This window comes from Rhinatrema bivittatum, chromosome 2 (genome assembly GCF_901001135.1).
Source record: "Rhinatrema bivittatum chromosome 2, aRhiBiv1.1, whole genome shotgun sequence".
Taxonomy (NCBI): Eukaryota; Metazoa; Chordata; class Amphibia; order Gymnophiona; family Rhinatrematidae; genus Rhinatrema; species Rhinatrema bivittatum.
This window is the reverse complement of record NC_042616.1, coordinates 132,000,004-132,027,087: the sequence shown is the minus strand read 5'-3', so window position 1 is coordinate 132,027,087 and position 27,084 is coordinate 132,000,004. Positions and strand designations below refer to the sequence as shown.

The 27,084-nt window shown below is 46.9% G+C and overlaps 1 protein-coding gene across 1 annotated transcript in view; it reads left to right on the top strand.

Moving 5' to 3' along the window:
- Positions 1-27,084, top strand: part of WAC (WW domain containing adaptor with coiled-coil) — a 317,083-nt gene that overhangs the window by 50,707 nt on the left and 239,292 nt on the right. The window contains exon 4 of the mRNA XM_029588633.1: positions 16,737-16,843. Within this exon, the coding sequence (XP_029444493.1) occupies positions 16,737-16,843 (107 nt within the window). The remainder of the gene's footprint in view (positions 1-16,736; positions 16,844-27,084) is intronic.

Genomic DNA, 27,084 nt, shown 5'->3' with positions numbered 1-27,084 from the left:
CACGAAACATACTACCATCCCGGTCACGGGCGGGACAGCGTTGAAGGATGTCCAGGATCGCAAGCTCTAGGTTTACCTCAAGCGTATCTTCGAAGTTTCAGCGTTGGGGATGAGGGCTGCTATCTGCAGTTCCCTAGCACAGCAAGCAGCTCTGCGTTGGGTACAACAGCTTCTCACTTCCCAATCTTGGCCACAGGCAGAGACTATTTAGGCTGATAGACTTGAAGCGGTGGTTGCCTATGGAGCTGATGTTTTTTATGATCTGTTAAGGGTCCTTGCTTGTTCCATGGTGGCGGCGGTGTCCGCTCGTCGTCTTTTGTGGCTACGCAACTGGGCGGCAGATGCTTCGTCTAAGACGCGCCTGAGTTCCCTTCCATTCAAGGGTAGGTGCCTATTTGGGGAAGATTTGGATCAGATCATCAAATCTCTTAATGAGAATGCGGTGCACAAGCTACTAGAAGATCGTCCACGTTCTTCTAGATCTTTTTATTCCTCCAGAAATAGGTACCGGAATCAACGGAGGTCGCGTCCTACTAGACAGCAGACACCTCGGGCTCCTTCTACACGATCACACACCTGGAACTGGTCCTTTCGGGGGCGCCGCCACGGTAAGGATACTCAAGGGGCAGGTCCTTCCTCGAAAGCTTCACAATGATGCCAGAAGGACCCAAGAGGGGATCCCCCACCTGGGGGGTCGCCTTACTCTCTTTTACAAGGAGTGGGCCCAAATTACGTCGGATCAATGGGTGCTGGACATCTTAAGACAAGGCTACGTATTAGATTTTGTACACGAACCCCAAGATCGTTTTCTGTTTTCTCCTTACGGTTCCCGTCTCAAACAATTAGCAGTCCAACAGACTCTCGATCGTCTGCTACAGCTGGGGGCGATAGTCTCGGTAGCTGCCTCCGAACTGGGAAAAGGTCATTATTCAACCTACTTCGTGGTTCCCAAGAAAGAGGGCACTTTTCGACCTATCCTGGATCTCAAGACGGTCAACAAGTGTCTCAGAGTCCCTCGTTTTCGTATGGAAACGCTCCGTTCAGTGTTAGCAGCCGTGCATCCGGGAGAATTCTTGGCCTCTTTGGACCTTACAGAGGCATACCTTCACATCCCGATCCATCACCATCATCAGCGCTTCTTACGCTTCAAGATTTTGGGACAGCATTTTCAGTTTCGTGCTCTCCCTTTTGGTCTGGCGACAGCTCCGTGTGTCTTCACCAAGATCATGGTAATGGTGGCGGCGGCACTCCGCAAGGAGGGTATCCTTGTACATCCCTATCTAGACGACTGGCTCATTCGGGCGAAGTCGAGGACGCAGGGTTACCGTGCTGTAGACAGGGATGGATCGTCAATTTTTCAGAGCAAACTGATACCGTCCCAATCGCAGGATTTTCTGAGAGCACACTTCGACACCAGCCGAGCCAAGGTATTTCTGCACCCGGACAGAGCTCGGGCTCTGGGTGCTCAGGTAACACGGTTCATGGCACTAGTTGCTCCCACGGCGTGGGATTATCTCCAGGTTCTGGGAACCATGGCCTCAACAATCGATTTGGTTCCGTGGGCCTTCGCTCATCTCAGGCCTCTCCAGAGGTCTCTGCTTTCGCGATGGAACCCAGTGTCGAGAGATTTTCAAGCAGTACTGCCCATCCTGGATGTTGTCTTGCTCAGCTTACAGTGGTGGCTGGACCCTCAACAATTAGCTCAGGGAGTGTCTCTACAGAACCCGGATTGGGTGGTCGTCACCACGGATGCCAGTCTCACCGGCTGGGGGGCTGTCTGTCAGGACAGGTCTCTCCAAGGCCGATGGACGATGGAACAGTCCACTTGGCCCATCAATCGGCTGGAGACCAGAGCAGTCCGTCTAGCGCTGCAGGGGTTCTATCCACTGGTACGCAGTCGAGCGGTTCGGATTCTTTCGGACAATGCAACCACAGTGGCGTACATCAGTCGCCAGGGGGGCACCAGAAGCCATCTAGTCTCATTGGAGACAGAGTTGATGACATGGGCAGAGCTACACTTACAGCGGCTAGCGGCTTCGCACATAGCGAGCGTGGACAACATTCAGGCAGATTTTCTCAGTCGACAACACCTGGATCCCGGAGAGTGGGAACTCTCGGAGGATGCAATGCGAGGATAGTACAGTGTTGGGGGAGACCCCATGTGGATCTAATGGCAACCGCGACAAATGCAAAGGCCGCCCGGTTCTTCAGCCTCAGGCGAGAGCGCGGCGCGGAAGGAGTCGATGGGCTGGTTCTTCCCTGGCCTCGACAGTGTCTCCTGTATGTCTTTCCTCCGTGGCCTCTAGTGGGCAAGGTTATCCGACGGATAGAGACGCATCAAGGTCCGGTGATCCTAGTTGCACCAGAGTGGCCTCGTCGACCATGGTTTGCAGATCTTCTCAATCTGGCAGTAGACTGCCCTCTTCGGCTCAGTCATCTGCCACGTCTTCTTCGCCAAGGACCAATATTTTTCAAGGAGGCAGATCGCTTCTGTCTTGCGGCTTGGCTTTTGAGAGGCGTCAATTGAGACGGCGAGGATATCCAGAATCTGTCATCTCCACGCTCCTGAAAGCTAGGAAGACATCCACGTCGGTTACTTATGTCAGAGTATGGAAGGTTTTTGAGGAATGGTGCGAGTCAAAATCGATTCTACCAACGCAGGCCTCGGTGACACATGTGCTTTCCTTCCTACAGGCTGGTCTGGAGTTGGGCCTTGCCTATAATTCTCTTCGTGTGCAGGTGGCGGCGTTGGGAGCCTTCCTACGTAGTAATGACAGGGAGCTCCTGCCCTCACATCCAGATATCCTACGTTTTCTAAAGGGGGTTAAACACTTGAAGCCTCCAATTAGACCACCTTGTCCTTCTTGGAATCTCAATTTGGTACTCCGGGCTCTATGTGCACCGCCTTTTGAGCCTCTTGACTTCGGCCACACTCAAGGATGTCACCCTTAAGACCATCTTCCTGGTGGCGATCAGCTCAGCACGTCTGATCTCTGAACTACAAGCTCTATCATGTAGGGAGCCATACCTTCGTTTCACGCCAGGGGGAGTATCCCTGCGGACAGTTCCATCTTTTCTGCCAAAGGTGGTCTCGACTTTCCATCTCAACCAATCGATAGAGCTTCCGTCATTTTTATCCTCTGATTCTTCTGACCTGCGACGGTTGGATGTCCGACGTTCTTTGATACATTTGGAGGTCACTAATGAATTTCGACTCTCCGATCATTTGTTTGTCCTTTGGTCGGGACCCAGGAAGGGTTGCATGGCATCCAAACAATCAATCGCTCGCTGGCTGAAAGGAGCGATTATAGCCGCATACATCGGAGTGGGTAAGTCTCCACCTTTAGCTGTTAAGGCGCATTCTCTCCGCGCTCAAGCGACGTCGTGGGCGAAAGTTCTGCAGTTTCTTCTCAGGAAATCTGTAGGGCGGCCACATGGAAGTCTCTCCACACTTTCGCAAGACATTATCGTCTAGACATTCGCGCGCCGTCTCACGGTCAGCTTGGAGACAGGGTCATACGGGCAGGGCTGTCCGCAACCCACCCATGATGGGGAAGCTTTGGTACATTCCACAGTCTGGAATGATCCTGGTACGTACAGGGAAAAGAAAATTATTCCTTACCTGCTGATATATTGAGTTTTTCCTTACCTATAAAAATTTGCTTGGAGACTTCAATATAAATATAGACAAAAAGCCACAAAAATATATGGAGGAGGTGCTACTGATAATGGAGTCACTAGTAGTTTTGCAGATGGCGCATGTTGTGACACACAGGGCTGGAAATAATGTTTGTATCCAACACATTAGCTGTTAAAGGCATTCAAGGAACTACAATAAGAGAAAATAGAATGGACTGATCAATTTACTACTCGGTGTAAACTGAGGAATAAGAGAGAAAATCCAGTACTCTTACAGTTGAGACATAAGAGATATAGAAACCAATGTACATTCAGATGTTTAAAACATTTTTGGCCAGTGACCCTAGTTTCCTGCGACAGGTTTTTCAAGATTCTGCAGTAAGAGTTAACAAATTTTGTGGCAGATTTTTCAAAATTTTGTGGGATTTGCATATTAAAATGAATTTTTGAAACTATAAAATGGTCATTTCTGTGTCAATCTTATTTGTTTTGTTCTTTTAGAGGAAAAGGGATTTTAGTGATTAGGACTGGGAAGTGATATGGAAATGGAGAGTGAGAGTGAGGGAATTAAAGAAGGGATCCTCAGGCAAAAGGGTAAGGTATGGAAGTACCAACAGAGGTGAGTATGGGGGAAGGGAGAGAAGAAGTATCAGAAATGAGAAGAAAGGGGATGGGGTGGAGAAAGGAGGAGGATAGACTGGGGATGGAGGAAGGTTCTGAGATTTTGGGTGAGAGGAGAGGGAAATGGTCCTTTCCCTGGCTCCAGCCCTACTTTGTGTCTCTCCACCTCCAGTTTTTATTGTCCCCATCCCACCTACCCCATATACACACATCCATCCTTCCCAAGCTTCTTTCACACACCCCATCCCTATCCCCCCAGCTTCTCCATTTTGCCCAATCACCTCATTTCCTAGCGTGTAGCAGATGGACTCAAAACAAATGGGTATAGTGTGCTCGTGCTAGCAGTTGAAGACGGATCTGACGTCAGCACGGGTACATATACCCCCACAGGAAGTGCCGCAAATCAGTAATTTCCGTCTCCAAAGCAGTTTGGAGCTACCTCACGCTCGCTGAGCGTGTTTCCAAATTCTAACGACTAAATTCCTAGAAGAAACCTATTGAAGACAAGCCCCGCACTCCTGTGGTGAGGCCCTCACCCAGTTGAGTTTTCCCGAGCTGACTTCCTTGGTCCCTCGGATGTAAGTGCCTCGGTCCGGTGGCCGGTTCGCGGCAGGGACCTAGCCCCCGAGTGAGAAGGGCTCGGGCGCGGCTTGGCCCCTGAGCAAGACGAGTTCAGGCGCGGCCTAGAGGCAGCCTCGGTCCCGGCATGGACTTGGCCCCCGAGTGAGAAGGGCTCGGGCGCGGCTTGGCCCCCGAGCGAGACGAGTTCGGGCACGGCCTAGAGGCAGCGGGCGCACTTCCTTATGCGCGGCGGTTGAAGGTATACTCCCCCTGCAGCCGGAGACCCGCCCGAGTTGTGGCAGCTGTCACCCACAACCTTTCAGATAATTGTGGATCAATGGGGGACGCCAGCCATGGACCTCTTAGCAGACAGGTCCAACGCTCAAGTACCCAGATACTTCAGCCGCAGGCGGGATCCTCGGGCTCAGGGGATCGATGCCCTGGTTCAGCCGTGGCCTCAGGGGATCCTGTTATACGCCTTTCCTCCATGGCCCCTGCTGGGCGCCATTGTACACAGGATTCAGCGACACAGAAGCCTAGTTCTTCTAGTGGCCCCGGACTGGCCAAGAAGACCCTGGTACGCAGACATGAAAAGACTACTGGCAGGAGACCCTCTGCCTCCCTACAGGGACCTGCTGCGGCAAGGTCCCATCCTCCACGAGGATCCGGCTCAATTCTCTCTTACGGTCTGGCCATTGAGAGGGCTAGACTGAAGAAAAGGGGATACTCGGGGCCGGTGATAGATACACTCCTCTGAGCATGCAAGTTCTCCACATCCCTAACATATATCAGGATCTGGAGAGTTTTTGAAGCCTGGTGCGACTCTCACGGCACCAATTCGCATGCTGCTACGATTCCTATCATTTTGGACTTCCTACAAGATGGACTTCAGAAGGGTCTGTCCCTCAGCTCCATCAAGGTCCAGGTAGCAGCGCTGTCTTGCTACGGTCCCAGGAGTGACGGCAACACCATTGCCAAACACCCTGACGTCTCACGTTTCCTGAAAGGAGTCAAACACATTCGCCCGCCACTGCAGTGGCCAGTGCCCTTGTGGAATCTCAACCTCGTATTGGAATTTTTGGCGGGATCAGCCTTCAGGCCCCTTCGAGGCCTGTCCCTCAGTTTGTTGACCTTGAAGATGGTGTTCTTGCTGGCTGTATGTTCGGCACACTGCATCTCAGAGCTACAAGCACTATCCTGTCGTGATCCATTTCTCAGAATCACTCCAGAGGCTATCCATCTTTGTACAGTTCCATCCTTTTTACCCAAGGTGGTCTCACATTTTCACCTCAACCAAACCATATCCTTGCCTACCACGGAAGGTTTGAAGAAGTCGGAGGAAGGTCGAATGCTACGCCATCTCGACATCGGCAGACTGCTGTCCAGATATCTGGAAATGTCAGAAGCAGTATGAAAGACGGACCACCTGTTCGTCCTGCACAGCGGGAAGAAGCTAGGGGAAGCGGCCTCACGGCCCACCATCGCCCGCTGGATTAAAGAAGTTATCAAGCCAGCCTACATAGAGGCGGGAAAACCTCCACCTCTACAGGTCAAAGCTCATTCTACCAGAGCACAATCAGCCTCTTGGGCAGAAGCTAAGCTGCTGTCGCCTGCAGAGATATGTAAAGCGGCGACGTGGTCCTCCCTCCATACCTTCTCCAGATTCTACCGTCTGGATGTCCAGGCCAGGGAGGACACAGCATTTGCGAGGGCAATCCTAAACGGTCCTCAGGCAGCCTCCCGCCCAGTCCGGGAGTAGCTTTTGTACCTCCCATTTGTTTTGAGTCCATACGCTACACGCTAGGAAATGTTGAGATTACTTACCTGATAATCTCCTTTTCCTTAGTGTATGCAGATGGACTCAGCATCCCACCCGGCTGCCAGCATACATGGGAATTCACCGAGCTCACGGTAAGCCATGTTTTCTTATAATAGGCCATCCACCCTGCCGGGTGTCGACGCCTTCCGGTTGTGATCACTGGCGGTCTCCAGCTACTATCAATCGGTCAGGGTAATCCTGTTCATTTAATTGATCGGTCAGCTACAGCTTTTGCAAGGAAGATTACTGATTTGCGGCACTTCCCGTGGGGGTATATGTACCCGTGCTGACGTCAGATCCGTCTCCAACTGCTAGCACGAGCACACTATACCCATTTGTTTTGAGTCCATCTGCATACACTAAGGAAAAGGAGATTATCAGGTAAGTAATCTCAACATTTATTGTCCTTATCCCTACCTCCATCCTCTCTAATTAACCCCCTTGCATTCCAACGTTTGTAATAACTCCCTCCTTCCCCCAGCCTCTCTACTAATTCATTCTTTCCCTGTCCAGGTGGCCTCACAACTGGGCGCACAGTTATCAGATGCTTTTGGGAGCGCATGGTTAGCGGGTGTTTATCCATGGCTCCAGTAGCAAAGAAGCCTAAGCGCATTTCCCTTTGTGCTGCTTGCCATATTCGGGCATTACAGCCTGGTGTCCTCTCTAACTTGTCGGCACTGCTTGGAGGCTCAGGGATAATGGTCTCCAACTGATTTTGCTAAGCCCAGTTCTTCCCAGCATGATGCGGGTATGGAACAGGAGGTGGAACTGCCAATAGGTTTCGCCTGGTTTTGGGCTACTTAACTGGATCATCAATGGGGAAAAGTAGCTCAGTGGATGCAGGATAGATACCCCCTGGTTTTGGTATGGATCCTTCTGCCTTTTCTTGGGTGAATTTTTTCAAGGGCTGTAGTCCTTTCTTCAGGTGCAGTCGGCAGGCCTAGACAAACCTAACAGTTTAGGATCGTAGGCTGCGGATTTCTGTGCGCCTGGTACCGCGGGTCATGCTGAAAAGGGGACCCAGATGGCACAGATGATGAAGCTGATCCTTACTCCCTGGAGGATGGGGAAATTCCTCCGGGATTGGAGCCATATAGAACATTGTTACATATCTTTCTTAGAGATGAGTTGCCAGCTCTGATCTCCCAGACATTGAAGATGCTGGGAGTGCCAGGGTAGTGATTCCATCTCTGAGCCAAAGAAAAATCACATTTTAATTTCTTTGCGTAAAGCATCATGTTTCTTCCCCATTATGGATGCTATTCAAGAATTGATTGATCTTGAATGGGATGCCTTGGAAGTTAATTTTAAAGGGGGAACGAGCCTTGGAAGCGTACCTCCTGGATCCTGCTGCGAGAGAGCAGTTGCTCTTTCCGAAAGTGGATGCGCTGGTGTGTGCAGTCACCAAGCGGATGACTATCCCTGTAGAAGGGGGAGCGGCATTGAAGGATGATAGGAGAATTGAGGCTATCCTTAAGCAGGCCTGAGGCGATGGCGGTGAATTTGCAGATAGCCTCTTGTTGCTCCCTGGTGGCTTGTACTTGTTTACTTCGATGAATTTGGTTTGAATTCCTGGGCAGATACGGGCTGCGACATGGTCCACATTTCTGCCAGAGGGGTGGCTTTGGTGATAGCGGCCAAGCATCAGCTATAGCTGAGGAATTGGTCGGCCGATACAATTTCAAAGTCTAATCTTATGTAATTGCCCTTTAAAAGATCACTCTTGTTTGGGAGTGAGTTGGGGAAAAAATAGCCAATAAGTGGAGTGAGTTCCAGGTTCCTCTGTTCCCAGAGGATAAGAAGGACACCACGTTCTTTCGGCACGAGAGATCATGCTAGGGGTTTCAAACGCTTTTGACCCTACAAAGGAGTGACTTCTCAGAGGGCTTGACCTTTGGGTAGGTCTCAGTCCTTTCATCCCAGGCAGCCCAGACAGGGCGCAGGCTCAATTGGCAGTGCCCCCCCCCCCCCCCCCCCCCCCCCCCCGAAACCTCTCAATGAAGCTGGCCTACCCACCCCTGGGAACAGGAGATTCGGAGTCACCTCTTATTTATTTATTTATTTTAATCAGAGGTGGGTCGAGATCACATCAGACCAGTGGGTTCTGGAAGTGATAAGAGATGGCTATGCTCTGGAGTTTCTCAGCATTCCTCGGGATGTTTTCATGGTGTCTCCCTGCAGCCCTCCGCAGAAGAGGCAGGCAGTGGAGTGTACATTGTCAAGACTCCTCAGCCTGTGGGCTGTAGTCCCAGTGCCCATGCTGCAAGAAAATATAAGCCGATATTCCATTTATTTTGTTGTACCCAAGAAGGAGGGTTCCTTTCACCCCATCCTAGATCTCAAGAGATTCTACTGTCATTTGTGGGTGACTTGTTTCCACATAGAAACCTTATGCTCAGTGATAATGGCGGTACAGTCGGGGAGTTTCTTACATGTCTGGATTTGTCAGAGGTGTACCTATATATTCCCATCTGGCTGGATCATCAACTGTTTGTGTTTCGCTATTTTGGGGCAGCATTATCAGTTTTGAGTGCTACCCTTCAGCTTGGTCCCGACGCCCAGAACTTCGTTCAAGATCATGGTGGTGTAGCGGCAGTGTTGAGAGAGGAAGGCATTCTGGTCCACCCATACTTAGATGATTAGCAAATTTGGGCCAAGAGCATGAAAGAGAGCCTTCAGTTCTCACGCAAGGTGATCGCCTTCCTACAGGAACTAGGTTGGGTGGTGAACGTGGACAAGAGCAATCTCTTGCCGTCCCAATCACTGGATTATCTTTGTTTGTTTTGACACAAAGCAAGGCAGGGTGTTCTTGCCAGAGATCCACATTCAGAAACTGATGGCACAGGTGCGACTATTGACAGAAGCAATACGCCCGACGATGTGGTCTTATCTACAGGTGCTCGGTTTGATTGCAACCACCCTAGAGGTGGTTCCATGGTCAAGGGTACATATGCGTCCTCTTCAGCGCACATTGCTTGCTCGTTGGAGTCCACAGTCTCAGGACTACTCGATACGGCTTCACTTACCAGTGGAGATCGCCATTCAATTGCAGTGATGATTGCAAGTGGATCTTCTAAGGAAGGGCGTTTCTCTACGAACACCGGACTGGTTAGTGCTCCTCCTGGATGTGAGCCTCCAGGATTGTGGGGCTCACTGTCATGAGTTGACGGCACAGGTATGCTGGAGTATAGAATAGTCTCTCTGGAGCATCAATCGGCTGGAAGCCCGTACCATTCGGTTGAAATGCTTGCGGTTTGTCAACTGCTTGCAGGGTTGAGCAGTCTGAATTGTCAGACAATGCGACGACAGCAGCTTGCGTCAATCACCAAGGCCGAGAGCCAGCAAGTTTTGCAGGAAATAGCCCAGCTCATGCAATGGAAGTACATCTTCAGGAGTTGTCAGCCTCACACATTGTAAGAAAAGACAATGTAAGAGCAGACTTTCTCAGCAGACAGTCTGGATCCAGGAGAATGGGAATTTTCAAATGAGTCATTCCAGCTCATAGTGGACTGCTGGGGCCTCCCGTTTCTAGACTTGCCTGTGACATCACACAGTGCAAAGGTTCCTCGCTTCTTCAGTCACTGGAGAGATCTAAAGTCCTTGGACTTCGATGCCCTTTTGCAGAAGTGGCCGGAAGGCGAGTTTCTATATGCCTTTCCCCCGTGGCCCGTGTTGGGCAGAATGATTTGGAGAATCGAGAATCACATAGGGATGGTGCTTCTGGTGGTACCAGATTGGCCCAGGAGGCCATGGTATGCAGATCTTCAAAAGCTCCTGGTGGGCTCTTCTCTCTGATTACCCGTCCACAGGGATCTGCAATGGCAGGGGCCTATTCTTCAGGAAGATCCAACTCTATTTTATCTTACAAAATGGCCCTTGAGAGGGCTCTGTTGCTGAAGCATGGATACTCCACTACTGTGATTGCTACTTTGCTTCAAGTGCAAAAGTTCTGCAGTTCCTTAGCTTATGTGTGGGAGGAACGAGGGATTCATCCTTGTTCAGTTAAGATCCCACTCATTTTGGAATTTTTTGCTGGATGGCTTGATTAATTGGTTGACCCTTAATTCCTTGAAGGTACAGGTGGCGGCTCTTGCCTGTTTCCAAGGTCAGGAAACCAGGTGAATGGTGAACCCTTGTCGACCTATCTGGATGTGGCACGGTTCTTAAGAGGTGTAGCATCTTTGTCATCCTTTGCAGTTACCAATGCTCTTGTGGAGTTTTAATCTGGTTTTGGATGTTTTAGTGGGTCCCATCGTTCAACTTCCGTGTAACCTCTCCTTGAGGTTACTTTGAAGATGGTATTTTTTGTGGCAATTTGTTCTGCGTGTAGAGTTTCTGAACTGCAGGCCTTGTCTTGCTTGGAGCCATTTCTGTGAGTTACTTCGGGGGCGATACAGTTGCATACTGCCTATCTTTTTTGTCAAAGGTGGTCTTGGATTTTCACTTGAATCAATCAGTTTCCCTGCCAACTCTGGATAGGGAGAGAGTTGCAGATGAATGTCGCCTGTTAAGGACCTTGGATGTCAAGAGGCATATCATGAGGTATTTGGAGGTTTCTAAACCTCTTAGTAAGATGGACCGGCTGTTCATACTCCATGGTAGGAGTAAACAGGGTGAGCCGGTGTTGTGGGCTACGATAGCCTGCTGGATTAAGGAGGTAATCATGGCCATTTATGTGGATGCTGAGTAGCCGTTGCTTAGTCAGATGAGGGCTCATTCCACTAGAGCTCAAGCAGTATCATGGGCGGAGATTAGATTGTTGTCTTCCATCTAGATTTGCAGAGCTTCCACGTGGTCATCCTTATACATCTTTTCCAGGCATTACCACCTAGATGTGCAGGCCCAGGAGGACGCAGCCTCCTGCCCGGTTTGGGAGTAGCTTTGGAACATCCCACTGGTGTGGATTAACTTATCTGAATGCTAAGAAAGGAGAAATTACTACTTACCTGATAATTTCCTTTTCTTTAATGAGGACAGGACCTTCCCACCCTTGGCTGCCAGATGGTGGTGCTATTGTCGTCCTGAGTGTCTGTGTTTCTGAGGATTACCGGTAAGTGTCAGATCCCGTTTCTAGGTTAGTGATACCGTGTTTCTCCAATAATAAGCCCTAGCTTGATTTTCAGGATTTTTGGAGTAGGGCTTGAAAAATAAGCCCTAGCTTTTAAGAGACAAGCGGTTCCACCCCAAGACTTGCCCCCCCCCTCAAGAAAGTCCCAGGGGGGGGGGGTGCCGGAGGCTGAAAGAGGGTTGTTTAAAAAAAAAAAACAAAACCCAAACCCACCCCAACCCTCCAAATGCAATTCATTTCAAACCCCCCACCCTCCCAACCCCCTTCCCCAAAACTTGCTGAAACTCCCTGGTGGGTCCAGCGGGGGTCCCGGGAGTGATCTCCCGCTCTTGGGCCATTGGCTGCCAGCAATCAAAATGGCGCCGATGGCTCTTTGCCCTTTCCATGTGACAGGCTATCGGTGCCATTGGCTGACCTCTGTCACAAATGAATTACATTTGGAGGGTTGGGGTGGGTTTGGGGTTTTGTTTTGTTTTTTTTTTAACAACCCTCTGTTACTGTTTCTCCCATTTCAGTTTGATCTGCAGTTTACCCTTCCAAATGTCTTCTCAACAGATTGTCCTAACTGCAGATGTGCACCCTGAACTCCTTGTCTTACCAGGATAAAAAGTTCAACATGGTGCTACAGGCAGCTCTGAATGTTCTAGATGTGTTAAGAAATTAGATGGCCAACAAAATGATCTTAGTCAAAGCAGACAACCAGGTGGTAATGTTTTACTTGATCAAGCAGGAAAGAAAAGATTCCTTCTTCCTGTGTCAGGAGACTGACGAGGTGTATAACACCTAAGAGTCACATATCTGGTACCAACAGACAACATTCTAGGAAGTAAACTTAATGGACGCAAGGGGATTAGGCGCCCTAGGCACCTTCTGCCTTGCGCTGCGGCCACCTGCCCCCCTCCGGTTGCAGACCTGACTCCTTCCTTTCAGTTTTTTGAGCTGTGAGCAGTGGCAGCGCCACATGACTTGCGCACCCTAGGCCCAAGCCTAGCTCGCTTGGTGCTTCTGCCGGCCCTGATGGATACCTGGACTTTCATGAGTGGTCCCTGAATCAGGATAGGGCAAACACACTTCCTTCAATGGAGCTTGCCAGAGGTGAACCTGCTCATGACAGCTTGTAAAGCAAAGTTGAAGTTCTCTCCTTCAGGATAAGATCAAATGGTAGACCAGGAGCAGATACCACTTCCCTTCATTATGAGCTGGTCTGTATGCTTATCTCTTTATACCTTTGGTGTCCAACCTTGATAAAAAGCAAGAGTACTGACCTGTAGTCTGTAATTTATGTGCATAAAATATGGTTTATGTACACAGTTTTCTGTGTAGGAAGTATTTTTGTGCACATAAATTTTATGCACAGAAAATGATTTGTACAAACAAACCATATTTTCTGTGCATAAATCATGTTTTTATGTGTACGCTAAGCCTTTTGCATGTGTGCATTTTTTTTTACTCCCAATGCATTAGCATAGCATTAGTTTACTATATCTGGAGTTTTAAAGAAGAATTAGCTTGTGTTAAACTGTATGATGAATTTCAGCCTACAGTTTTAAAGCTTAGCTAATGACATCAGCCCCAATGAGCTTTCAGCATCTGTCTGAATTATTCTTTGGTAAGGAGTTTCAAAGAGCCAGCATAATATATGTGAAAAGGCACATGTTTGATTGCTAACTAGTCAAGAGACCTTAACTGTCAGAACAGAAAGCAAAAAAACAGTACATGATCATAAATTATGCTCTGGAATGTAATGCTTGATTTTCTCAGATAAATATTGAGCACCAGCTCAAAGTAAAGCCTTAAAAGTTTGGCAGTTGATCTTAAATTGAGACCTATAAGAGACTGACAGCCCCAGTGCAAGTTGGCAAAAATAGGAGAAATGTTTTGAATCATTTGCAGGCTATTTAGCAAATTGCAGTAATCTGAGTACCAAAGCATGTAAAATGGTCTTTAGGAAAGACTTTAGCAAGTTTAAGCCATGCTTTTTGACTAATCAGATCAAGGTTGGGAACAAAAACTACATCCAGGCTTTTAAATTTGGCAGTTTAACAGCAAGAGTTTCACATCTTGCTTAATCTGAAGATTTACCCCCAACCTATTAACCAAAAGGATCTCTTGTTTTAGAAGCATTAATGGGAGAATTTTAAAATGCAAGCCCTGTCCCAGGGAAGCACCGGCTGGTGTATGTAACTTACTTCTGCTCCAAAGGAGCAGGTAAGTTTAAAAAAAAAAAAAAAAAGATAGGTAGGGGTTAGAGATTGGAGAGGGGGAAAAGGTAGGAAGGTTAGGTAGGGTTATAGGGAAGTTCCCTCCCAGTCCGCTCCTTAATTAGAACAGACTGGGAGAGAACTGGGAAAGGCCTACCTGCGTCACCACGTGCATTTTTGTAAAATACCCCCCCTTGCCCACTGGAGATGACTCGCCCATACAGGCGCACACATGTTATAAAACCGGGGCGTCCATGTGCATGCGCCGGGAATAGAGCACGTCTTTGAAAATCAACCCGTTTGAGTAAGCTTATTAGATTTCATCTAACTGAAGTTCACAGTAAGACTGTGATTTATCTTAACAAATATATTTTTATTTATATTCTGCCTTTCAAGATTGGTCGGCCACTCAAAGTGCAGATTACGTTAAAGTACTGTAGAGATTCTCTGTCCCCCAGAGGTTTACAATCTAAGAACTGCCATATCAGACTGAGGGGGCAGCAGATTTGTAGATAGTTTGCATAGCAATGAAATTGAAGATTGCATGATCTGATATCCAGCAGGGTGTGTAAATAGATATTTAATAAAGTTGATGACAAAATTGCTGCCTGCGGGACCCCAAATTCTATACAATTAACAGAGGAAAACTTCCCTTTCCAGAGTACAGAATGGGTCCTATCTTTTAAGGAAAGATTCAGATCATCACATTTCACTGCTTCCAACACTGAAGCTCTGGAGCCTGTTAATAAGATCCCATGATAGACTATGTCAAAGATATAGGTATGAGGTCAAGTAGTATCAACTTGACTGTCTGCCAGAATCCAGATCCCTCCTTACATCATCTACTTTAGAACTAGGATGGTCTCTGTACTATAGCATAGAAGCCAGATTGCCATAGGCTTAACTGTCTGGACCTATGATGGAACCCTTGAGTTATATAAAGACTGCTTTTTGATTCAATTTAAGAGGAAGAAGAGGGATGGTTTACATTTTTTCGGCTTTGTCCCTGTGGAAAGCAGTTAGGTTGAGAATATCCCCCATTTCTCATACATAAACAGAGAAGATTGTTACCAGAACATCCAGTCTCTGTCCTTTACAGTGTGGTTATTGAGGGAAGTAAAAACTCGTTTTCTCACAGGACAAGCAGGATGAAGAAAAATTCCTGTCAGGAATGTGTGAGAGCCCCTAACTCCACGTGGCTAAAGCTGCGCGGGAAAAAAAGACTGAAGGGGGACCCCGCTGGATGCAGGGTTGGTGCCATGCTGGGCATGCTCAGTGATGCCAGTCAAAGTTCTAGAAACTTTGACAAGTGTTCCATGATTGGCTCCATCCTGATGATGTCACCCATATGTGAGGACTAACATCCTGCTGTCCTGTGAGAACACTTGTTACAGGTAAGCAACTCTGCTTTCTCCAAAGAGGTGTCCATAATTTAGCTTCCTAGAAAGAAATCCATCAAAATCTCTAATAGATTTGTAGAAGTGGTTTACTGTCTGGTGTGAATGAAAAATTTTAGATCCCATCTCATAATCTACACAAAACCCTTCTTGAATAACTTCTACATCTTTGAGTCTGTCCTAAAAAGAAAAAGTTACCCGCATGAAGGAAATCCTATTTCTGTATAGCATCTAGTTGTCAAATTCATGTGGTGCTTGCCTCAAATAAAGCTTCTTGTAAAGCCTTCTGCAATGTGATGAAACATCAATGTGATTTTTACCCAGCTAATGAAAACCACTTTCAAGCCTCTCTTGAGAGTTCATGTACCTGTACTGTAGCTTCGATGAGCTTCATGCCTTAGTGACGTGCCCATGTTAAACCAGATTTCATCATGATTGGGTAGTGCTCTCCATACATCCTAGCTTTCTGCCTATGATGATGTTGGATTTTCAGTTTAATCAGTCAGTCTTCCCTTCAGCAGTTTCCTAAATTATATCTCCATAAATTTGAAAAAGCTCTTTATTCCCTAGATTGCAAGAGAACTGTTGCCTTCCACCTGGAGCAGACTGAAGCCTATATAGTCTATCCAGCTTTTTGTTTTTTTTTTATCCTAATAAACCTAGGAATGTAATGACAAAGCACACAATATCTAACTGGATAGCAGGTGTGTGTTTCCTGTTAAACCCAAGCAGGTCTGACCTTAGTGGTGCATGTCAAGGCCCATAATATTAGGACCATGGTTACATTCGTCTCCTACACAAATTATACATTTATTAAAGAGATGTGCAAGTCTGTGGCATGAACTTTGTGTATTCACATCCCTCTACTGTCTGAACATGACCACCTGATGGGAGGATAGGTTTGTTGTCCATGCCATATTTTAAGGGTAGAGCTAAACTCTCACTAGGAAGTACCAAGTTTATGATTTATTAAACTACGTATCTTTAAAGTAAGTTGCATTGGTTACCTGTAGTAGGCGTTCTCTGAAGACAGCAATTTACTAGCTGGATATTCTCTCCCTAGCTACTCCTATACCCCTTCAACTCCCCAGGGGAAGCTCATATATTCATTTGAAGGGAGCTGTAGTGTCACTGATGGGCAGGGAAAGGATATTATGGATATTACATGAGCCATGTCTTACTGAAAATACCTACATTTGCTCTGACTGAATCCTGTTTGAAATCCAGGTTGAAAAGCACAGAAAGGTTAGAAATCATTTGTTGTGTTTAAGAATGTTTTAAGGTAGATTGTCATTAACATTAGGAGCTACAAATGGAACTTAAGTTTGTGTTGACAGGAAAAATTATAGCTGGTATGAATTTTTATTTTGCGAGAACTAAATGATTTCACTCTGTAGTTTTTTAAAACTTTTTTTTTTTTTTAATTTTAGGGACCAGTTATTCACCACAAGAAAATTCACATAACCATAGTGCTCTTCATAGCTCAAATTCACATTCTTCTAATCCTAACAGTAATCCAAGCAAAACTTCGGATTCAGTAAGTATACTTTTGATATTTATTCATAATCAGAAATTAAGGAAAATTTAACATTTTTTGAAGCACTAAGAAATCTATAGTTAAAAACTGTCACACGAGACACCTTACGCAAATTTTATAGGATGTGGACACCGCTGATTCAATACCTTGCCCAGATGGAACAGTGTAACTGATAGTATGAAGAGAGTCTGAGAAATGGCAAGGGTGGGGGGGGGATTACTAGGGAAGAGTGGGACATGGCAATTCTATATCTGGATATATGTTAACCTGAGGAAAAGTTATTGCACTGGAACTGTTATGTATTTTCTACTAAGGAGGCAAAACTAAAGTTCTGTATTTGCCTATATGTTTGTTTGTATTGCTGTTCTCATCTCTATTTAACATACTGTTTGTAAGATTTACATTATATTGGATAATAAAAAATTTTAAATTAAAAAAAAAAAGTCACTATTTAATATCTAATTTTTCTATCTTCACATGCCTTTTGTACCATATATTAAAATGACCTAGATGAGAAATCAAACCACCTTTTCTCACAGGACAAGCAGAATGGTAGTCGTCACATATGGGTGACATCACAGATGGAGCCCAATCACGGAACACTTCTGTCAAAGTTTCCAGAACTTTGACTGGCCCCTACTGGGCATGCCCAGCATGGCACTAACCCTGCAGCCAGCAGGGGTCCCCCTTCAGTCGTCTTTTTTCCGTGCAGCAGTAGTCACGCGGTTAAGGAGCTCTGCAGAGATTCCTGACAGGAATTTTCCTCATGGAATTACTAAAATTTAATTTATCCCACAGGGGTCCCTCCTTCAACTTTTTCAAGCTGCGGTACTCCGGTAAGTTTTTACCCGTTTTCCGTCGATTACCATCGAGTTTGGCCGTCGACCATACCGCCGCTCAATTTTTTCATGGCCATGACGGGGTTCTCCGGTGCCCGGACTGTAATCGCACCATGTCCATCACAGACCCTCACAAAATCTGTGTGATGTGTCTCGGATGTGAGCACGATATCCTAACCTGTACCAAATGTGCTCTTATGACACCAAAAGGTCACAAGGCTAGAATGGAGAAGATGGAACTTCTCTTCCGTGCTCAAACCCCGACGCCGTCCATTGCATCGACGTCGTCCGAACCGGCACAGTCAACTTTGCGCCAGCATCGACCTCTGACCAGTGACCGTCCGGCATCGACAACTTCTCGGCCTGTGACACCCTCTACTCCCCCTCAGGACCGAGGGGATTGTAGAGAGAAACATCGCCACTGGCATCGAAAGTCTCGGACCATCGAGAGAGCGAAATCATCGTCCGAGCCGCCGTCGAAGAAGCCCCGTCCAGAAAAGGCATCGACCCTTTTCGGCAACCAGGTCACCGAGGCAACCCTCACCCGGCAGGGTATCGGGAGTCTCGACTTCGCCTTTAATGGTGGTCCCTCCGGCTATGCCTCTGCCTCCTTCTTCTGTTCCAGAGCCAGGGCTGCTTGCTCCAGGTCTTGGAGAAGAACTGGACCGGATGGTTCAGGAGGCCATCGACAAGGCGATGCATCGACTCCAGGTTCCACCGGTACCGATTGTGGAACAGACCACTGACCCGATTCCAGCAGCGTTGGCACCACTGCTATCGAGAATGGAAGCGCTTATGGCCACTTTTCCACCGATGGACCCCGGGTCACCGATGGCTCCGGTGCCCTCCCCGCTTGCTTTGTCATCGGGAAGAGAAACACTGTTCCGCATCCCTCCAACGGGAGTTCTGCCGATGCCTCAGCCATCGATGCTGATACGTCCGGTGCCACCAATTCATCCATCTGTGCCGATACGTCAGTCGGCGTCACTGTGCCATCCATCGATGCCTGCACCGGTGCCTCCAGTTATTCCTTCGAGTCCTTCGGAGCCTCGACCAGGACCTTCAGGGATCCCACCACCTCGGCCTCCTCTAGTCCTTAGAGAAGTAGGTGCTAATCCCTACGACACCTGGACTGATGATTCTTCACCAGACACTGTTGATTTGCCTTCACCGCCTTCACCACCTTCACCTACTGAAAGCAGAAAGCGTTCTCCTCCAGAGGACCTTTCCTTCATAATTTTGTGAAGGAGATGTCTGAATTGGTTCCCTTCCAATTACAGACTGAACAAGATGGCAGGCATCAAATGATGGAGCTGTTACAATTCCTGGATGGTCACAAGGAAATAACCTCCATCCCTATCCACCAGGTTCTTCTGGATCTCCTCAAAAAGAACTGGGAACATCCTGGCTCTGTGGCTCCAGTCCACAGGAAAGCTGACACCACCTATCTCGTTCAGTCAGCTCCAGGCTTTCGCAAACCTCAATTGAATCACCAATCTGTGGTTGTCGAATCTGCCCAGAAAAGAGCAAGGAGATCAAAACCTCACTTCCTTTCCCCCAGGTAAGGAACAGAAATTTCTAGATGCCATTGGTCGCTGTGTCTTCCAGGGATCAATGCTCATCTCCAGAATTGCCTCTTATCAGCTCTATATGACCCAATACAACAGGGTCTTATTTAAGCAGATACAAGACTTAACAGACTTCCTGCCTCAGCAATTTCAAGAGCAACTCCAAACCCTAGTAAACAAGGGTTTTGAGGCAGGCAAGCATGAGATCATATCATCTTACGATATCTTTGACACTGCTACTAGGGGATCTGCAGCTGCTATTTCGGCAAGACGATGGGCCTGGCTCAAGTCTTCTGATCTTCGCCCTGAAGTTCAGGACAGATTGTCCGACCTCCCCTGTGTAGGAGACAACGGACGGTGGCGGAACTAAAGGACCATCATGAGACCCTGAGACAGCTCTCTCTCATGCCTTCTGAATACTCTTCAAAACAGCCCTTTCGGAAGGACTCTAAGAAGTCATTCTTCCGCCCAAAAAAGTCCTACCCGCCACCGACTAGAACCCGTTCTACGAGACCATTTCAAAAAGCTCAGTCTCGTCAGACACTGAAACAAAAGCCACAAGCAGCTCCTCAGCTGGGCCCTGCTTCTGGTTTTTTACTCCGGCATAGAGAGCAGCAGCCAGCTTCCATTGCCCCACATACCAGTGGGAGGTCTATTGTGCCATTTCAACAGGTGGCACTCAATCACCTCAGACCAGTGGGTCCTAGCGATAATTGCTCAAGGTTATCATCTGAACTTTCTCTCCATTCCACTGGACTCCCCACCTCTACTGACGTGGAGAACATCCGACCACTCGCTACTCCTGGAGCAGGAGGTCTCCCTCCTCCTCCAGTCCAGAGCAATAGAACCAGTGCCATTCTCGCAACAAGGCCTTAGGGTTCTATTCCCAGTACTTTCTAATCCTCAAAAAATCGGGAGGTGTTCATCCAATTCTGGATCTACGTGCCCTCAACAAGTACCCGCAGCGAGAGAAGTTCAAAATGGTAACCTTGGGCTCTCTTCTTCCTCCTCTACAAAGAGGAGACTAGCTCTGCTCTCTAGACCTCCAGGACGCATACACTCATATCGCGATAATTCCATCTCATCACAAATACCTGAGGTTTCTAGTAGGCCCCAAGCACTATCAGTACCGAGTGCTTCCATTCGGCCTTGCGTCTGCACCACGAGTCTTCACAAAATGCCTCGTTGTAGTTGCAGCCTTCCTCAGGACTAGGTGTTCACGTCTACCCCTATCTAGACGATTGGTTAATCAGGGCTTCTACTCAGCAAGCTGCTCTGTCCTCCCTACATCTTACTTTACATACTCTAATTTCTCTCGGATTTCTCGTCAACTACGACAAATCCTACTTAATCCCATCTCAAACCTTATCGTTCATTGGGGCAGACTTGGACACCTTGCAGGCAAAGGCTTTTCTGCCTCAACTACGAGCTTTCCCTCTCGTGTCTCTTGCACACCAGCTGCAGTTTCAGCACTCCACGACTGCACACCGCTTTCTCATCCTCCTGGGACACATGGCGTCCTCAGTACAGGTCACCCCAATGGCCCGCTTGGCCATGAGAGTCATGCAGTGAACTCTAAGGTCACAGTGGACTCACTCCGTCAGTCACTCGCCTGGTGGAGAAATCAGGTCAATCTCCTCCAGGGTTTGTCCTTCCAGGCTCCAGACCCTCAAATAACTCTCACCACCGATGCTTCCAACCTCGGCTGGGGAGCCCATGTGGCCGATCTGCAGACACAAGGATCTTGGTCTCCAGAGGAAGCCAAACACCAAATCAATTTCCTGGAGCTGAGAGCAATCAGATATGCTCTTAGGGTATTTCAGGATCACCTTTCCAACCAGGTCATCCTGATTCAGACGGACAACCAGGTGCCAATGTGGTACATCAACAAACAGGGAGGGACGGGCTCCTACCTACTGTGTCAGGAAGCTGCTTAGATATGGGCGGAGGCCTTCTCCCACTCGATGTACCTCAGGGCCACCTATTTGCTGTGAGTGGACAATGTGTTGGCAGACAAGCTGAGTCTCACCTTTCAACCGCACGAGTGGTCTCTCAACCCCTCAGTTGCGAACTCCATCTTCCACCAATGGGGTTATCCTCAAATAGACTTCTTTGCGTCAACTCAAAATCGCAAAGTAGACAACTTCTGCTCTCTCACTCGCAGCCAACACTATAAGCCAAGAGACGCGTTCTCCCTCTCATGGGCAACCGGTCTCCTATATGCATTCCCTCCACTTCCACTTCTCTCCAAGACTCTCGTGAAGTTACGTCAGGACAAGGGAACCATGATCCTGATGGCACCCCACTAGCCGCACCAAGTGTGGTTTCCAATACTTCAGGATCTTTCCATTCGCAGGCACATTCCCTTGGGAAAGGACCCGCTTCTAATCACTCAAACCAACGGGTGCCTATGCCACCCCAATCTTCAAGCCTTATCTCTGACTGCATGGATGTTGAGAGGTTAATCCTTCAGCCACTTAACCTTTCTGAACCAGTTTCCCGTGTCCTGATTGCTTCACGGAAGCCTTCCGCGAGAAAATCGTATTCTTACAAATGGAATAGGTTTATGTCATGGTACTCTTCTCAATCCCTTGACCCCTTTACCTGTCCAATCACGAAGTTTCTAGACTATCTCTGGCACCTGTCAGAATAGGTCTAAAAATTTCGTCCGCCTTCCATAAAGGTGTTGGGGATGTTCCTATTTCAGTACAACCCCTCATAACATGTTTTCTGAAAGGCTTGCTTCACCTCAAGCCTCCACTGCATCCTCCAGCCCCTTCTTGGGACCTCATTCTGGTTTTGGGTCGGCTCATGAAACCACCATTCGAGCCTCTCCAATTCTGTGATCTTCGCTATCTCACATGGAAAGTGATTTTTCTTTTGGAAATCACATCTGCTCGCAGAGTTAGTGAATTACAGGCCCTAGTTACCTATCCGCCTTACACTAAACTTCTGCAGGACCGGGCTGTACTGCGCACTCACCCTAAATTCTTACCTAAGGTAGTTTCGGAGTTTCATCTCAATCAATCCATTATATTGCCTACCCTTTTTTCCCAGGCCCCATTCCAATCCAGGAGAAGCAGGCTCTGCATACCCTTGACTACAAACGGGCTCTTGCCTTCTATCTAGACCGTACAGCTGCCCACAGGAAAAGCACTCAATTGTTTGTTTCTTTCCATTCCATCAAATTGGGGCAGCCTGTGGGTAAGCAAGACTCTCTCCTCCTGGTTAGCGGACTGCATATCCTTTTGCTATCAGCAAGCAGGCATTCCACTTCAAGACTGTGTCAAAGCACATTCTGTGAGGGCCATGGCGACTTCAGTAGCACACCTATGCTCGGTGCCGCTTCCTGACATTTGCAGGGCTGCCACCTGGAGTTCTCTCCACACCTTTACAGCCCATTATTGCTTAGACAAGGCTGGAAGACAAGATTCCATCTTTGGCCAGTCTGTCTTGCGCAACCTATTTACAACGTGACGTACCAACACCCTTCCGCCTGCCCGGTGGGGTTCAGGATGCCCTTTACCAAATTCCACCCCAGTTGTTGTGCCTGTCTTTGGGTACATTTGGTGTGCCTGTCTTTAGGTACAGTTGTTGTGCCTGTCTTTGGGTACAGGTTCGGACATCCTCAGCTCGGTACTCACCCATATGTGAGGACTACCATCCTGCTTGTCCTGTGAGAAAGCAAATGTTGCTTACCTGTATCTGGTGTTCTCACAGGACAGCAGGATGGTATTCCTCACGAAACCCGCCCGCCGCCCTGCGGTGTTGGGTTCGTAATGTTTTCTTATTTTATTTTCGGCACTACCTGTAGCTTTTTAACAAGACTGAAGGGGGACCTTGCTGGCTGCAGGGTTAGTGCCATGCTGGGTATACCCAGTAGGGACCAGTCAAAGTTCTGGAAGCTTTGACAGAATTGCATTTAAAATTGGGCTGAATCCTGTGATGTCACCCATATGTGAGGACTAACATCCTGCTGTCCTGTGAGAACACAGGTAAGCAACATTTGCTATATTCATATACAGATATATTATTAAATTATTTTAGTGCTCTGCCTGAGATACATGCAATTTCTACCAAAATGCAACAGTTTGAAACCATTTCTGTTTACAAGGTAGTATAGTTTTAATCTCTTGGGTGAGTTATGGTAATTGTCACCATTCATATATCATGACATTTGGAATAGTTGTCATTGGCTTTTGAGCAGCCTTGATGTCTAAGCATGATAGAAGGCTGCCTATTCTGTTCACTTTTGGTTAGCAGCCTTATTTGTTCTGATTCCCTTGAGATACACATAGGGGGTGCACTTTGACTTCTGTCAGATGTTTTTGCTCACAACTAGTACCATTTTTTAATGTTGCCATAAATTAATGAAATTTGTTACGTATCTGTATAAAGCAAACCATATGAACTAATAAAGGTTGGAAGTTGTGCTCCTGTCAACAAATGCAGTAGTTTGAAGGTTTTGTTGAGAAGTTATGCCTTTAGGTGCTGTTATGCAGTAACTTAAACTCATCTGAAAATTGCTGTATTAAAATCATTTCTATACTTGGGACACGTGTTTCTGTTGGCCACAGTTAATAGTCCCTGTTTGAAGTACCTTCTCATTTACATGCAGTGGCTGTCTTGTCAGCACAAGAGGGGAAAATAGAAAGGTGATGTGCAGTACATCATCAGGCTCTGCTTGACACTGATAGCTCTTCAAACAAGAACCCAAATCTGAGAAGTATACCAAAAATGAATAATTAACCCAAGGAAGTAGTTGTAAATATGTGCCACTGCTATTAATTGCATCAGTAGCATGGGATTTTCTTACTGTTTTAGTAATTGCCGGGTTCTTGTGGCCTGGTTTGGCCTCTGTTGGAAACAGGATACTGGGCTTGATGGACCCTTAGTCTGACCCAGCATGGCAATTTCTTATGTTCTTATCACGCAAAGATGCCCGAGTAACCCAACAGAAATAAATGATCTCCAAATGGACCGCATCTGGCTTATAATCATTGGTCAGACAAAAGTCCATTTTATAGTAAATAATTTTTTGTAATGGAAGTAAAATCACTTAACTTACTGCTTGCGGCTCAAATCTTTTAACTGTGAGTACTGCCCGACACTGTGCCAATGTTTCGTTTTCTGCATTAAGGGCATAAAAAGACAGCTGTTAATGCACACAACCACACTTGTAGCCATATATCTTTAAAATATGATCAACAGATCTAATTCAAAAATGCTTTCAAAGAACATAAGACATAAATGTATTATCATAAAGAAACCATCAATGAAAGAGAATATTACACAGAACCGTTCTTACATTGGTTAGCAAATCTCCCATACCTGTTAGTGTCTTTGTCTGTCTGCCCCCTCACATCTCCATCCCCTCTTTCCCTTATCCCCCCTTCCAAAGCCTTGATGCCTCACCCTCCCTAAGTCACTTCTTCTCTCCACCTAATGTCCTAATCATCCTGGTTCCCTCCCCCCAACAAACTCTTGTTCATTCTCAGTCTTCCTATGAACCCCCTCACTCACCCTTGTTCACTCTTGCCCCATCTAATTTCTCTCTCCCTTCCCATTGAGATTCCCCAGTTTACTCCCTCCTCTTCTCCAACCCCAGTTAACTGCCTTCTGTCCCTGTCTTCCCCCACCCACAATCTCCAGTGGGTTCACTCTGTCCCTACCTCTCCCTGAAATTCCCAGTTCATTTCCTCCATCCCTTCCCTGCACCCATCCCAAAATCATTCCCTCCCTCCCTCTATCCTGATTCCTGGTAGGTTTATTCTTGTCCCCTCCGCCTATGTCATTTCTGAGTTCCCTTCCTCACCCTGACTCCTTACTCACCCACTCATTTATTTAATCACACTTTTGAACCACTTGGGCCCAGCAGGTGAGGAGGAGGCTGCCCGGTATCTCCTCATGTATAACTAAAATTGTCGGCTCAGTGTGCTGCAGCAGTCAAAAAAGCAAACAGAATGTTAGGAATTATTAGGAAGGGAATGGTTAATAAAACGGAAAATATCATAATGCCTCTATCGCTCCATGGTGAGACCACACCTTGAATACTGTGTACAATTCTGGTCACCGCATCTCGAAAAAATATAGTTGCGATGGAGAAGGTACAGAGAAGGGCAGCCAGAATGATAAAGGGGATGGAACAGCTCCCCTATGAAGAAAAGCCGAAGAGGTTAGGGCTGTTCAGCTTGGAGAAGAGATGGCTGAGGGGAGATATGATAGAGGTCTTTAAGAGCATGAGAGGTCTTGAACGAGTAGATGTGAATCGGTTATTTAGACTTTAGGATAATAGAAGGGCTAGGGGGCATTCCATGAAGTTAGCAAGTAACACATTTAAGACTAATCGGAGAAAATTCTTTTTCACTCAACGCACAATTAAGCTCTGAAATTTTTTGCCAGAGGATGTGGTTAGTGTAGCTGGGTTCAAAAAAGGTTTGGATAAGTTCTTGGATGAGAAGTCCATTAACTACTATTAATCAAGTTTACTTAGGGAATAGCCACTGCTATTATTTGCATCAGTAGCATGGGATCTTCTTGGTGTTTGTGTAATTGCCAGGTTCTTGTGGCCTGGTTTGGCCTCTGTTGGAAACAGGATGCTGGGCTTGATGGACCCTTGGTCTGACCCAGCATGGCAATTTCTTATGTTCTTATGTCCTTCCACATGGAAGTGCCCAGTACTTGCTATTGAGCCACCAGGCTGACTGTCAAATTTTGTTTTTACCCTCTGCCCTGTAATGCCCTTGCAGTACTCCAAATATCTATCCAGGATAAAACCCTTGGCCAATTGAGGGACCCAGCTAATGCTGCACAGGTCTTACTTGCACTTGCTCGTTTTCTTCCTAGCAACCTTAACACCCACCCAACTGGGTTTCCACTTGTTTTTGGGCATGTACTCTACCCACAAGCTACCTTTATAGGGTCTTAAAATTCCCAGAAAAATACTGACCAAATAGCCAAATACACCGGGATTGCCAAATGACTCGCTTATCTGGGTTGCTAATAAACTAAAAAGGTTGGGTTTTTTTTAAAGGCAGAACAGTGAATATAAAAAGTTTTTTTTAAATGCATTAAAACGGGCAGGAAAAAAGAAAAGGAATGTCATGGTAACACTAACCCGTTTAACTGGTTTGCAGATCCAAACACTGAACCTGTCAGATGTATGATTCCTGATAAGATCAGCTCAGACTCTGATTGCTGACTGTCTTCCTGGTTGTAGTTTATTAACAGTGGGCTACAGAACTCAGACTGTTTCTGAAACTATTTCTGTTTTTCAGCTATACAAGCTCTCCCCTTCTGTTCCTGTCAGCTGATGTAAGATGTGAGGCCCCTGTTTCCCCTGATAAGACTGTAAAAAGATTCAAATCATAGTCCATCTCATAGCGGTCAAATCACTTCCCTTTATTCAAGATATGTGCGCCCAGAGCCTCACTGCCAAGAAAGTCAGGTAGCAAAGCCTGACTTTTCACTTACAATTCAGACTTAAATAGTCTTTCTTACATATAAGGCAAGGCATTGAGAATTAACCAATAAAATGTCAGCTTTAGTACTCTCCTATTAATTCCTCTTTATATATCTCTAGAAAAAGAGGAACTGTCATCGCACTGATTGGCTGAGAAAAAGAATGGCAGTACTTTGCTCATTAATATTCATTAATTACAGGTGCAGCTAAACTTTGCAATCCTGTCTTTTTAAGAAGTAAACAACAACTGGTTCTAACTAGTAACTTATTTCTATGCGTTTGCTTCATAGCTGTCTATCACATGTCCAGCCTTTAGCAGTTTCTGCATTATTTAATTATATAGAAGAAAGAGAAATTTCTTTCTGGCTACAG